Consider the following 13,878-nt stretch of genomic DNA (forward strand, 5'->3'; position numbering starts at 1 on the left):
TAAAATTTTAAAATTAACTAATCATTTTAATTTAATAATTTAAATGATTGAGATAATAATTTGAACACATTTAAAACTAAAAAATAATTAACAACCACCTAATCAAATATCTCAAATTACAATAATATAAAATAAATATAAATTAATATCTTCAACACAAAGCTCAAGATATTTATATTAAAATATATATCTATAACACAAATTTCTCCTTATTTTATACTCAATATATACCATTTAAACCAATCATAATAATGGAAAAGCATTAAAAAACATAATTCAAATAAAATAATAACTTCTATTCATTAATCTATCTGACATATAACCATCCACAAAGCTGCTACTTTGACTTTCTCACACAAACTTCATTAATTAGAATTGAACCTAATGTGTGGAATTTATGCCTTCTGACTAGCTACTCAACCGAACCTCACTTAATTAACTTCATCAGCAAAACTCACACTAAATTTGACTTTCCCAAATAGAAACGAAACCCGAACCAACTCACTCTTAATATACATTACACTGCACATGGACGCAATTACTATTTCCAACATAAAACTGTGACACATCAGCATCCAAAGTTCAATCCTCGCTCCTACAACCGAGTACAGATCATTTACACACTATTATTTATTTGGAAGGTAAAAAGGAGGGGAGGGGCTACTTATATGCCGATATAATTGTGAAGATCGTTTGGAGCACGTTGACCACCAGCATGGCAATTGCCGCCGTCAAACCTAAATCTTTCCATGGTGATGAAAAATGATCGCGCACAAGATTTCCAATCGGGACCTTTGTTTCGTTATTGTAGTGCGCTTTCACCTTTTCTGTCAGGTTTTCGAACACGTCTTTCACACTCCTGGTGACTTCCTTGGCTAGACCATTGAAAAGGTCGGAAACCTCTTTGTCACTCCCAACCCAGTTTGACATGACGCCCATTATTCTCATCAAGGCCACGTCTTGTTCCATGTCGATCAAGTCGTTCATGAGAGCTGCGTAAGAACTCACGTAATTGATTTCAAATGTCTTGCACATCTCATAAGTGATCAAGTTACAGAATACTCTCTGTGTGTGATCCATAATAGAGACCGGAGGAAGAAAAATTGTGGCGCTGTTCTCGTCAAATTTAATCTGCTTGATGCAACCTCCCTGGAGTGCTAAAAATTTGATCCCAACATTTCTTAATTCTACCGCATGAGGGATTCTTTGGGCGTCATTCCGTGCTCTACTTTTGCCTTGGAGCATCCTAATGCACTTGCTACTGCAACAGTGAATGGGGATACTACAATTACCTTCATCTATGCGCTCTCTCACTGGAAGCTGGAGATGCAATTACGGTGTGCAAGAAACCCAAAAGATGATGATGACTGTTGAAATATAATTTCAACTGTTGTGCGACTGTTGTACAACAACGACAAAACCACCATGGATTTCCCCGCATCACCATTTCACGCTGGCTGGTATTTCGTGGGGAGGCTCCGATCACACCGACCAACCAATGCGTGTCCACAGTACGGTTTCAAAACCACCAATCCCCCGGTTGGTAAATTTCGTTTGGTTCAACTGAGCGATAACCCTTCGATTAAAGTGAAGGCTTGAAACCGTTGATTGAAGTCAAAGATGCATACAGGCCTGAATATGACGTGACGTGAAAGTTTTTGGTTGACCGCCAGTGTTTATCCGTAAAAGTAATAAATGTAATTTAATGTGATAGGTGAATGTTGGTAAAACGTTTTAATTTTAATGTTTTATATTTTCCACAGGTGTATGGGTGTAGTTTTTTTTACGGAAGAATAAAAAACATATATGTAATATGTTTTGTTTTTTTTTGTTCACTGCAATATGATATGAAACACACAGAAGTGCGAAGAGGGTGAAAAACAGGGGTAGCGCGTGAGTGAAAAGAAAGGGGAAATTCGCAGCAGCGAATGAATGAAATTTTTGTTAAATATGGAAATGTAAGGGAAGCACGCTGGTGTGCGATGGTGAATTTTTTTTGTTTTTTTGAAAACAAAAAGGGAAGAACGCACAATAGTGCGAATGATTGTATGAATTTTTTTTTGTTGAATGTAAAATGTGAATGTAAGAGATTTTACAGTAGTAAATGTAAGTTTTATTTTTACACACAGTAGTGTAAAAATAATTTTTTTGGAGCTGAAACAGAGTAATTTGTTTTTGTGGAAGTTCTTGGAGAATCCCTTTGGCAGATGAAGAATTTGTAAGAGCAGTTGTCTTTGATTAATGAATACAAGTTTATTTTGGTGTGTGAAACTCTGTTCTCCAGCAAACAATTTTTTTTATGCTTCCCTGTGTTAAGATCATGTGCAAAACAGAGCACTGTCCTCTATTCATTTTTGTTTGAAATTACCAGAAATTTCCAACAGTGGTATCAGAGCTTCTCCAGGCTCTTTGAAGGTGTCAAAGAAGCTGAAGGAAGGAGTTTTTTGTTGTAGCAGCTTCTCCAGCAGAGTGAAGACTCAGTCAAGATGGATCCAGGTATTTCTCAAAGTTTTTTGTGTAGCTGTTGAAGACAGTTAGTGTTTTTTAAACACACAGTCAAATATTTTTGAAGCATAGTTTAGAGTGCAAGGAAGGGCTGGCTCCAGCACTAGCATGGGTATTTTTAATACTCAGCTCCCACAGTTTAATGGGAAAAACTATGACTATTGGGCAATAACCATGAGAGCCCTGTTTGCCTCACAAGATTTATGGGAACTTGTTGAATATGGGTTTGAAGAACCAGGAGATGAAGATGAGTTTAATAGATTAACTCGGGCAGAGAAAGATCTGTTGAAGAGCAATGAGAATAAGGATTCAAAAGCCCTCGTATTATTGTATCAAGCAGTGCATGAGAGTGTGTTTCCAAGGATAGAAGCAGCCAAGACATCCAAATAAGCATGGCAAACTCTCAAGACAGCGTATCAAGGCATGGAGAAAGTGAAGACAACAAAACTACAGTTGCCGAGGAGCAATTTTGAGAATCTTTGCATGAAGGAGTCAGACAATATTGACTCATTCTTCACACATGTGATTGGTCTGGTCACATAGATAATGAATCATGGAGAGATTCTTGAAGAAAGGAGGATTGTGGAGAAACTATTAAGGGTCCTACCCTCAAAGTTCGATATGATTGTCACCACCATAGAAGAGACAAAGGATCTCACAAATGTTTCAGTTGATGAACTTCATGCATCACTGATCACACATGAGCAGAGATTGAGTAAGAATGAAAACTCATTTCTAGAGCATGCCTTCAAGACCCATATGTCCTTTGGAAGAGGAAGAGGTCAAGGCAGAGGAAACAAGAGAGGAAGAGGCAGAAGCCAAAACAGAGGTGGAAGAAACAGTCCAACAGATGCTCAAGGAGGAGGCATCAATCCAAATCAGAACCAAGGCCAAGGCAGCAGTCAACAAAGTGGACAACATCATGCTCAAGGACAAAGGTATGAAAAATCTGATGTCCAATGTTATTATTGTAAAAAATATGGGCATTATGCAAATGAATGTAGGAAGAAGCAGCATGATATGAGTAATAGATCAAGTGCAAATATCAATAGAGAAAATATCAGCCAAGATAATGTGCTTTTAGCTTGTAATATGACTGAAACAAACAATGATGATATATGGTTTCTAGACTTCGGTTGTAGCAACCATATGACAGGAAACATAGCCCTGTTTTCTGCTCTAGATCAGAGTGTGAAGTCACAAGTCACACTTGGGACTGATAGTAAAATTTCTGTTATGGGAAAAGGAGAAGTAAAAATATTTACAAAGAAAGGTGAAAAGAAAACCATAGCAGATCTCTATTATGTTCCTGGAATGAAGTGTAACCTCTTAAGTGTTGGACAGCTTGTTCAAAAAGGTTACAATGTTTTCCTTGAGAATGATGTATGCACCATCATGGATAGAGCACCCAGCAAACGATGTATTGCTGAAGTGAAGATGACGAGGAACAGGATGTTCCCTCTTAGAATAAGGGCAGATTTGAAAAGCAAAGAAGTAATTGCAGCAGTTATCCAAGAGGCTTTCCAAAGCGAACCAAAAGATGAAAATTGGTTGTGGCACTTGAGATTTGGACATCTCAACTTTGGAGGTCTTAACTTGTTGAGTAGAAAAGGAATGGTAAGAGGGTTACCATTGATACAGAAACCAGACAGCCTTTGTGAAGGTTGTATCTTGGGAAAACAACACAGAGAAAGTTTTCCATCAAGGAAAAGCATCAGGGCAAAAGCACCCTTAGAAATTGTTCACTCAGATTTATGTGGACCGATGCAAACTCCATCACTAGCAGGCAGCCAATATTTTCTAACATTCATTGATGATTTCACTAGAAATACTTGGGTTTATTTCCTAAAGAACAAAAGTGAAGTGTTTGAAAAATTTCGAAATTTCAAAGCACTTGTGGAAAACCAAAGCGGGCTACATATCAAAGTTTTGAGAACTGATAGAGGAGGTGAGTATATCTCCAAATAATTTCTACGGTTTTGTAGAGAAAATCGAATTCATAAGCAGTTTACAACTACGTACACCCCGCAACAAAATGGAGTTGCCGAGAGGAAGAATAGGACCATCATGGATATGGCGAGGAGTATGTTAAAGGCAAAGCATTTTCCAAATGATTATTGAGTTGAAGCTGTACACTGTGCAGTATATATTTTGAATATGTGTCCTACAAAAGCAGTCATGAACAAAGTACCGGAAGAAGCATGGAGTGGGAGAAAGCAAGGAGTCACCCACATGAAAGTTTTTGGATGTGTGGCTTATGCACACATTCCAGATCAGCGAAGGAAGAAGTTGGACATCAAAGGGGAGAAATGTATTTTCATTGGATACGGTGAGGAATCCAAAGCTTACAGGTTGTATATCCCATCTACCAAGAAGTTTTTTGTGAGCAGAGATGTTCAGTTTAATGAGGAGGAAGCTTGGGATGGAAGCATATAGAAAACAGTGAATGTTAAAAACTGTTTGTCTCATGATGAAGATGATGAGGAGATGGCTGAAATACATCCCCAAACAGCAGCACCAACACAAGGACAGCGAGAGACACCCTTGAGAAGAAATGAAAGTGCTTCTCCAAGCACACCACAAGGAGGAAATTCAAGTGTTTCTTCAAGCACTTACACACCAAATGAAAGAGTTAAGAAATTCAGAAATTTAAGTGACATTTATGATGAAGGTATGAATTCCTTGTTTGCTTTATATTGTCATGTTGATGACCCTATTCATTTCGAAGATGCAATTAAGAATAGGAAATGGATAGAAGTTATGGGTGAGGATATCAATGCCATATAAAGAAACAAGACATGGGATTTGGTTGAACTACCAAAAGGAAAAGAAGTAATTGGAGTTAAATGGGTCTACAAGACCAAGAGTAATGCTAAAGGTAAAATAGAAAGGCACAAGGCAAGACTTGTTGTCAAAGGATATAAGCGGCAGCATGGGAGAGACTATGAGGAAACTTTTGCACCGGTTGCAAGAATGGAAATAGTGAGAGTAGTGATGTCCATAGCAGCACAAAACAAGTGGAAAGTTTACCAGATGGACGTGAAGTCAGCATTCCTAAATGGAGTGTTAAAGGAAGAGGTATACATTGAACAACCTCTAGGCTATGAAAAGAAAGGCCAAGAGCACAAAGTGTGCAGATTGAAGAAAGCTCTTTATGGGCTGAAGCAAGCGCCAAGAGCATGCTACAGTAGGATAGATTCCTATCTACTGGAAAATGGATTTGAGAAGTGTGAAGGAGAACACACCCTCTACATCAAAGAGAAGGATGGTAAATTACTAATTGTTGTGTTGTATGTTGATGATGTTATTTTTACAGGTAATGATGACTACCTCATTGAAAATTTCAAATCAGTCATGAAAGAAGAATTTGAGATGACTGACATGGATTTGCTGAGATACTTCTTAGGAATAGAAGTAGATCAAAATGAAAATGGGATTTTTATCTCACAGGCAAAATATGTTAATGAACTGTTGGAAAGATTTAACATGCAGGAGAGCAAGGCAGCAATCACTCCCACAGTGATGGGATTAAAACTCAACAAAGAGGACAGCAGCAAGGATTTTGATCCTAGTTTGTACAAGAGCATAGTTGGCAGCCTCATGTATTTAACTGCAACTAGGCTGGATATAATGTTTGTTGTTAGTTTAATTTCCAGATTCATGGAGAGGCCAAAAGAAGCACATTGGCATGCAGTAAAAAGAATTCTGAGGTATGTTAAGGGTAGTAAAAGGTTTGGCATTTTATATACTACTTCAGAATTTTTAGATTTAATTGGATACACTGATAGTGATTGGGCTTGAAGTGTAGATGATCGGAAAAGCTCATCCGGTTATGTTTTTCACATGGGTTTAGGAGCCATTTCATGGGCTTCTAAAAGGTAGCCTATTGTAGCGTTGTCTACAGTAGAGGCAGAATATGTGGCAGTTACAGCAGCAGCATGTCAAGTAGTTTGGATGAGAAGGATGCTAAAGAGATTAGGCCAAGAGCAAGCAAAAGGAACAATAATTTTTTGTGACAATAGCTCAGCTATTGCATTATCCAAGAATTTTGTGTTTCATAAGAGAACGAAACACATCAACACAAAGTTTCACTACATCAGGGAATTGGTAAACAGTGGAGAAATTGTCATAGAACACTGCAGGACTCAGGAGCAGGTTGCAGACATTCTGACCAAGCCATTGGGCCAGAAAAGTTTTGAATTTTTACGGAAATGTCTGGGTATGACTGATAACCCAGCAGTTGAAATTAAAGGGGAGTGTTGAAATATAATTTCAACTGTCGTGCGACTGTTGTACAGCGACGGAAAAACCACCATGGATTTCCCCGCACCATCATTTCACGCTGGCTGGTATTTCGTGGGGAGGCTCCGATCACACCGACCAACCGATGCGTGTCCACAGTACGGTTTCAAAACCACCAATCCCCCCGCCGGTAAATTTCGTTTGGTTCAACTGAGCGATAACCGTTCGATTAAAGTGAAGGCTTGAAACTATTGATTGAAGTCAAAGATGCATATAGGCCTGAATATGACGTGACGTGAAATTTTTTGGTTGACCGCCAGTTCTTATCCGTAAAAGTAATAAATGTAATTTAATGTGATAGGTGAATGTTGGTAAAACGTTTTAATTTTAATGTTTTATATTTTCCACGGGAGTATGGGTGCAGTTTTTTTTACGGAAGAAGTAAAAACATATATGTAATATGTTTTGTTTTTTTTCGTTCATTGCAATATGATATGAAACGTACAGAAGTGCGAAGAGGGTGAAAAACAGGGGCAGCGTGTGAGTGAAAAGAAAGGGGAAATTCGCAGCAGCGAATGAATGAAATTTTTGTTGAATATGGCAATGTAAGGGAAGCACGCTGGTGTCTGATGGTAAATTTTTTTTGTTTTGTTGAAAACAAAAAGGGAAGAATGCACAACAGTGCGAATGAGTGTATGAATTTTTTTTTGTTGAATGTAAAATGCGAATGTAAGAGATTTTATAGTAGTAAATGTAAGTTTTATTTTTACACACAGTAGTGTAAAAATAAATTTTTGGAGCTGAAACAGAGTAATTTGTTTTGTAGAAGTTCTTGGAGAATCCCTCTGGCAGAGGAAGAATTTGTAACAACAGTTGTCTTTGATTAATGAATACAAGTTTATTTTGGTGAGTGAAACTCTGTTCTCCAGCAAACAATTTTTTTTATGCTTCCCTGTGTTAAGATCCTGTGCAAAACAGAGCATTGTCCTCTGTTCATTTTTGTTTGAAATTACCAGAAATTTCCAACAATGACGACCATGACAGGACCATTGCTTTATATCAATTTTTTTATTGTCGAAGGGGTTGAACCAATGCAATATAACTTTCATCAACAAATCCAAAAGCATCTCGCCATCAACGGCCGAGTTGAGCTCCAATTGTAGTAGCTTTAGGAGAACGATGAAAGGTATTTGATTTTCCAGCATCAAAATGTCCTTGAATACATATTTTGCAGCATAGTCAAGCTTATTTTCCCCAAAAATAGGGTCATAGTACTTACCTGCCTCAGCTCTGGAGAGTTTATCCCCACCCAGAGTTCTTAATACTTCTAGAAGGAAACAACCGTCCAAACTTAGCATCCGAGTGAGGGTATCTCCATCGCAATCGATGTTTTCTTCATAGCTGTCCCTAATTTCCTTCTCCAACTCTTGGATCTCGGCCCTTGCAAGATCAGCGAAATCCATATTGTTTGGAACAACGGGGAGGTTCCTATTAGCATTGAACCTCTTCATCATTCTACGCAGGGCTCTTTCCTTGTGATGGCCCATTGGAGGAAGCTCCGCACTTCCATGATGATATGGACCCAAAGAAACTCGTCGAGGGACATATTCTTCCCTTTTTGTGTCTTTGAGGAACTTGGGAACTCTAAATATTGACACAACTCACGACGGTCTGTTACGAAGATGGGGAGAATGAGGATCCTCTTGAATATAATGAGTCCATTCCGTTTCGGTGATCCATCGACTTCGTGCTTCTCTAGCATTGGGTAATTGTATCAGTTGCTTCTGCTGTTCTTCATCACTGTTGGAATTAGATTCGGTAGGCCCTGCAGCGCACGGTGGACTTCTGCATCCTCGTTGTTCTTTACTGTTAAGTAACTCTGTCGCTTGCCCCATGTTAGACATTCGTCTATCATCGTTCTCGGAATGAATCTCCGCATGTGGCTCTCCATTGTGCAGCAACGTCTGTTGATGATCACTGCTGAAATGATTCTCGGCTTCCCCGTCTACAGACGCTTGCCTTCCATGGCCATACATTTTATCACAACAATTGCGGTGCAGAGATTGAAGCAAAGAGTACTTCACACAGCAGCCAAAACACGAGCCTGGAGGGGGCAGAAAGACATAGGAGAAACTGAATAGCAGAATGGGATGAAAGTGCACAACATACAGCAGTATGAGTTGTAATATTACATAATGACAAAGTCGGAAGAACACCCTCAGGCATAAATAAATTATGATCCTATAAAATGGTTCCCTACAAAACCTCTTCTCCGCCCTTCACCTGTGGAAAATTTGTGGAAAACTCTTCTCCACCCATCACGGAAAATCTTTCAATTGAGAAGTGGAAAATCTGTGGAAAATCTTTCAATTGAAAATATGTGGAAAACTCTTCTCCACCCATCACGATACGCATGGATGAAATTAATTGGTAGTATAGAGAACGCCTCTCAGCGTGCTATTGTGGACAACGACTCTTCTGACTAGAGAACTATAGGTATGGATGAAATTATTTGTTAGTATTGAGAAAGCCTCTTATCAAATGCTAAGTAAATTAGCATACATTCAACGTATAAGAAAATGAAAGTAACACTTAATTGAATTAAGATAATATTTTCTTTGAAGATAAGAATGCTAAAATAAGTTAATTTTTTCAGCGTTAGGAGTTGGTTAAAATTAGATAATTAGTTTACCGAGTGTTGAGTCAAGTCGAGTTAAGTCATAGTCGAATTTAGTGTGTGGTTGCATGTAAGTTATTTTAAGTGAGTCCTTAGTTGGAAAAAGTCAAATACCTTTACCTAATTTATTGTAATCATAAATTTTTATGTGATCAATAGTTTTTTGTGTTTTGTGTGTGAAATTTGTGTTGAAACTTCTCTGCTTTTCCAACAAATTAATATAAAAAAAATATCATGAAACCAACAAAACCCGTTAAAAAGAAAAGCAAAACAAATTAGACATTTTTCAATTTTCAAAATTTGTAAATATTTAGTCAACAAAAATGGTTGAATAATTAAAATTATGTGATCAAAACCCGTTAAAAAGAAAAGCAAAAGAAATTAACCATTTTTCAATTTTCAAAATTTGTAAATATTTAGTCAACAAAAATGGTTGAATAATTAAAATTATTCGATCAACCCTCGTCTCCATCTCTTGAGGCTGGTCCTGCCTGTCGAAAGGTGCGGTGGTGGGTTATTTTTAGTGAAGTCAAAGGAGCAAGCACGTCGAAGTTTACAACGTAACTTTTAAATTTGTGACTTACCAAAGGAGGAAACTATCGTTTACCACGAAAGCACCGAAGTCAAAAGTCTTCGTGCGTAGTATTTGGAGTTATATGAGTTCGTAAAGGCTTTTTTAAAAGGATGGGAAGGAGTTTGGAAAACTTTATATGAGAGTGTTTGCCACGTTTTTATTTTTTATTTTTTTTTCAAGTTTTTAAAAAGAGATTTTTAATAAAAGTTTATAAAAAAAAAATGAAAGGATTTTTTTGAAAAGGGGTTTATTATATAAGGGAATTTTTTTAAGAGGTTTTTTTTAATAAAGAAATTTTTATAAGGTTTTTTAGAAAATTATTAAAGGAGTTTTGCAAAGTTTATAAGGAAGATTTTAGGGTTTTATTAGAGAAATTTAGGGTTTTATTAGAGAATTTTTTTTATTTTTTTTTAAGAATAAAATGGCTTTTTCAAATTTTTAGCTTCAGTTTCCACCATTTATAAGGAAGGATTATGATATGTGGGCAATTAAAATGGCAACCACTTTGCAAGCTCATAATGTTTGGGATTATGTCTAATTTGGGTTTTCAAAACCTAAAAATGAAGAAGAAGAACTAGCCCTCATTAATGCAGAGAGGGAACTATGGAAGAAAGACAAAAATAATAATGTACAACTGTGGCATCTTACCCAACAAGGAATGGGTTGAGCAGTGTCCAGAAGATTATGATCATGTCTTAAGCAAAAACAACATAGGAGACCTTGGCGACAAGTTATAAAGATATGGCCAATGTCAATATTGTTAAGTTGAAGAATACTAGGAGAGAATTTGAAAGTTTGCAGATGAAGGAGACTGAGTACATCGATTATTTCATGAACCGGGTCACAACTGTCGTAAATTAGTTAAAAATTTATTGTGATGAAATTAAAGATCAAACAGTGGTTGAGAAGGTCCTCAAACCTTTGTCTACCAAATTTGATGTTGTTGTAGCAACCATAGACTAAACCAAGGATTTGACATCACTGACAATTGATGAGTTGATGGTATCACTGTTATCACATGAGGCAAGGATATGCAAAAATAAGGATTCCACTTTAGAAGCTACTTTCAAAAGTCAGGTTTCTATTTCAAGAGACAAAGTTCGAGGAAGAAGTAGATCAAGAGGCAGAGGACGAGGCAGAAGACATGGTGGCCAGAGAGATGGTTGAGAAGAGCATGAACATGAAAGTGGTAGCAACTACAGAAGCTTCAACAATAATCAAAGAGTTGACAAATCAAAGGTGAGATGTTATTATTGCAATAAATTTGGTCACTATGTTGTGATTGTAGGAAGAGGATAGATGATCAAACAAACCATAGAGCTAATGTCACTACAGAGAGTACTAAATCTATGTTCCTAGCTTTCCATACCATGCATGAACCTTCTGATAATGTGTGGCTATTAGACAGTGGTTACAGTAACCACATGATAGTAAACAAGAAATTGGTTGCAAATTTGGATCAATCTGTGAAGACAGAGGTAAAGTTGGGGACTGACAAGACTATGGATGTAGATGGCAAAGGAGTGGTCGACATTATGACCAAGCAAGGGGAGCCGAGAACAATCTTAGAAGTATATTATGTTCCTAATCTCAAGCATAATTTAATAAGTGTTGGTCAATTGACATAGAAAGAATATAGAGTTATCTTTCAAGGACAAGTGTGTCTTATATATGACAATGCCCCAAGCAAGCAACTGATAGAAAAGGTATATATGACGAGGAACAAACTCTTTCCTCTAATTATGAATTATAGTGATCAAGCCAGTTCTTTTACAGTTGCATGTTCTAATGATTATTGGTTATGGCATTTTCGATTTGGACACTTGCATTTTTCTGGTTTACGATTGTTGCAGTAGAAATAGATAGTTAGAGGATTACCTCCCATCAAAGAACGTGCTAGTACTTGTGAGTGTTGCATCTTGGGAAAGCAACATCGTGAATTTTTTCTAAAGGGAGTTGCATACAGAGCATAGAAACCTCTTGATCTAGTGCATACATACTTGTGTGGACCTATGAGGATAGACTCGATTGGTGGAAGTTGTCACTTTCTCACTTTCATTGATGACATGATTTATACAGGTGACTTTGAATTGGATGAATTTAAAGAAGCCATGATGAAAGATCTTGGTCTCATGAAATATTTTCTTAGCATAGAAGTTAAGCGATCTGAGAAAAATAAATAAATAAATAAAAATAAAAAATAAAATAAAAAATAAAAATAAAAATAAAATAAAATAAAAATAAAAAATAAAATAAAATAAAAATAAAAATAAAAAATAAAAAATAAAATAAAAATAAAAATAAAAAATTAATTTGTCAAAACAAATATGCTAGAGATTTTCTTAAAAGATTCAAGATGGAAAATTGCAAACCTGTCCCTACAGTAGTTGCAATGGGTACAAAGTTAAGTAAGGATGATGAAGGATTAGATGTCAATCCAACTCTATTCAAAAGATTGTTTGGCAACCTCATCTATCTCTTGTGGCCTGGTGCATGTGTTATATTATTTCCATGACTAGGCCTACGCGCAGGGAAGGGCGAGGGGTGGGGGTCGAGATTCCCTCTTTTTCGTCACAACAGGAATAGTAGGTGGTGCGGCAGCCCCCTCTACGGGGTCGGGGATAGTGCCTCGAGGACATTTTTTTTTGACCCTATATTAGGTGGGTGAACCTACCTATGGTTTTGTGCATGGTTTTCACTCATGGTTTTGGGCATGATGGTTTTCTGCCCATGGTATTTTGTAGATCTAGTCAAGAGAACTATGGTTATGTTCTAATCCAGGGTTAATGGATTGGGGTTTATGGATTCTTCGGCATGTATATATATGTATTTTAACATTTGAAAGGAATAGAATGAAAAATCAATCTGGTATTCCTGGTTTTGGGATCCAGAGGAAAATCACTATGTATATATGTTTTATGTTTTATGATTTCGCCATTATTTATTTTTTGTTTTTAGAATTAGTATGCAGGGAATTTTTGTACGGGGTTAAAACCTAAATTTGGTACCAAAGTTGTTTTGGATTCAAGTGGATGCCTTTACTGTTCAGGGGTTTTTCTCGAGCCTGTGGTAGATTCTATTTAGTGGGAGATCTGCCGGATTGATTCTTGTGGTGAAAGAAGATGGCGAGAAGTTGAAAGATAGAGATTGAGAAAGTTAATGGTCAAAGTTTTGAGTTGTGTAAACTAAATATGGAGGATCTGCTTGTGGATAAAGATTAGTGGATTGCGGTAGATCCGGGTACTAAACCAATGACAATGTCCGATGAAGACTGGAAGATATTGGGTCAGAAGGAAAAGAGCATAATATGGTTGTGTATCTCATATTCAATATTGTTGAATATATCAGGGGAAGCTTCAACAAAGGCTTTGTGGGACAAGTTAGGGACTTTGTACCAATCTAAGTCTTTGATGAATAAATTGTTCCTATGAAAAACGTTGTATAGCTTGAGGATTAAGGATGGAGACTTGGTGACAGAGCATCTGAAGGCCATTAACACTGTGGTAAGCCAATTGTTATCTATTGATACAAAAATTTTAGATGAAGATAAGTACATCAGTTTTTTTGCATTCTCTACCAGATTTGTGGGATAGTCTAGTTGTTGCAATAGGTAGAAATATGTCTGCCTTGCAGTTTGATGAAATAGTCTCATCCTTGTTGTCAGAGGAGATGATATGGAAAAATGCATAGGGCCATAACGTTCATGCCTTGTCTACACGAGGAGGGTCCCAGAATAGAAACAAAAATAAATCCTCGATTGGGAGATCTAAATCTAGAGGAAGATCTAAATCTTCAGGAAAACCAGTAAATGTGTGCTCAAAATGTGGAAAAGGGAACTTGAAAAAGCACTGTAGATCTAAAGCTCCTAAGAAATGAATGG

The 13,878-nt window shown here is 37.0% G+C and overlaps 1 protein-coding gene across 1 annotated transcript; it reads right to left on the bottom strand.

The window, feature by feature from the left end:
- Window positions 1-660: 660 nt before the first annotated feature.
- LOC149197049 (putative UPF0481 protein At3g02645) lies at window positions 661-8,783 on the bottom strand. The gene is made up of 3 exons (XM_089408536.1): window positions 8,492-8,783; window positions 7,761-8,407; window positions 661-1,149 (listed from the first exon to the last, which is right to left on the bottom strand). The coding sequence occupies exons 1-3, from the start codon at window positions 8,781-8,783 to the stop codon at window positions 661-663; spliced, it is 1,428 nt and encodes a 475-aa protein (XP_089264662.1).
- Between the last annotated feature and the right edge of the window lie 5,095 nt (window positions 8,784-13,878).

The sequence above is a fragment of the Pinus tabuliformis genome, chromosome 2_2 (assembly GCF_031772625.1).
Source record: "Pinus tabuliformis cultivar Carrire ecotype Pingquan chromosome 2_2, CPIR1, whole genome shotgun sequence".
In the NCBI taxonomy this organism is placed as follows: domain Eukaryota; kingdom Viridiplantae; phylum Streptophyta; class Pinopsida; order Pinales; family Pinaceae; genus Pinus; species Pinus tabuliformis.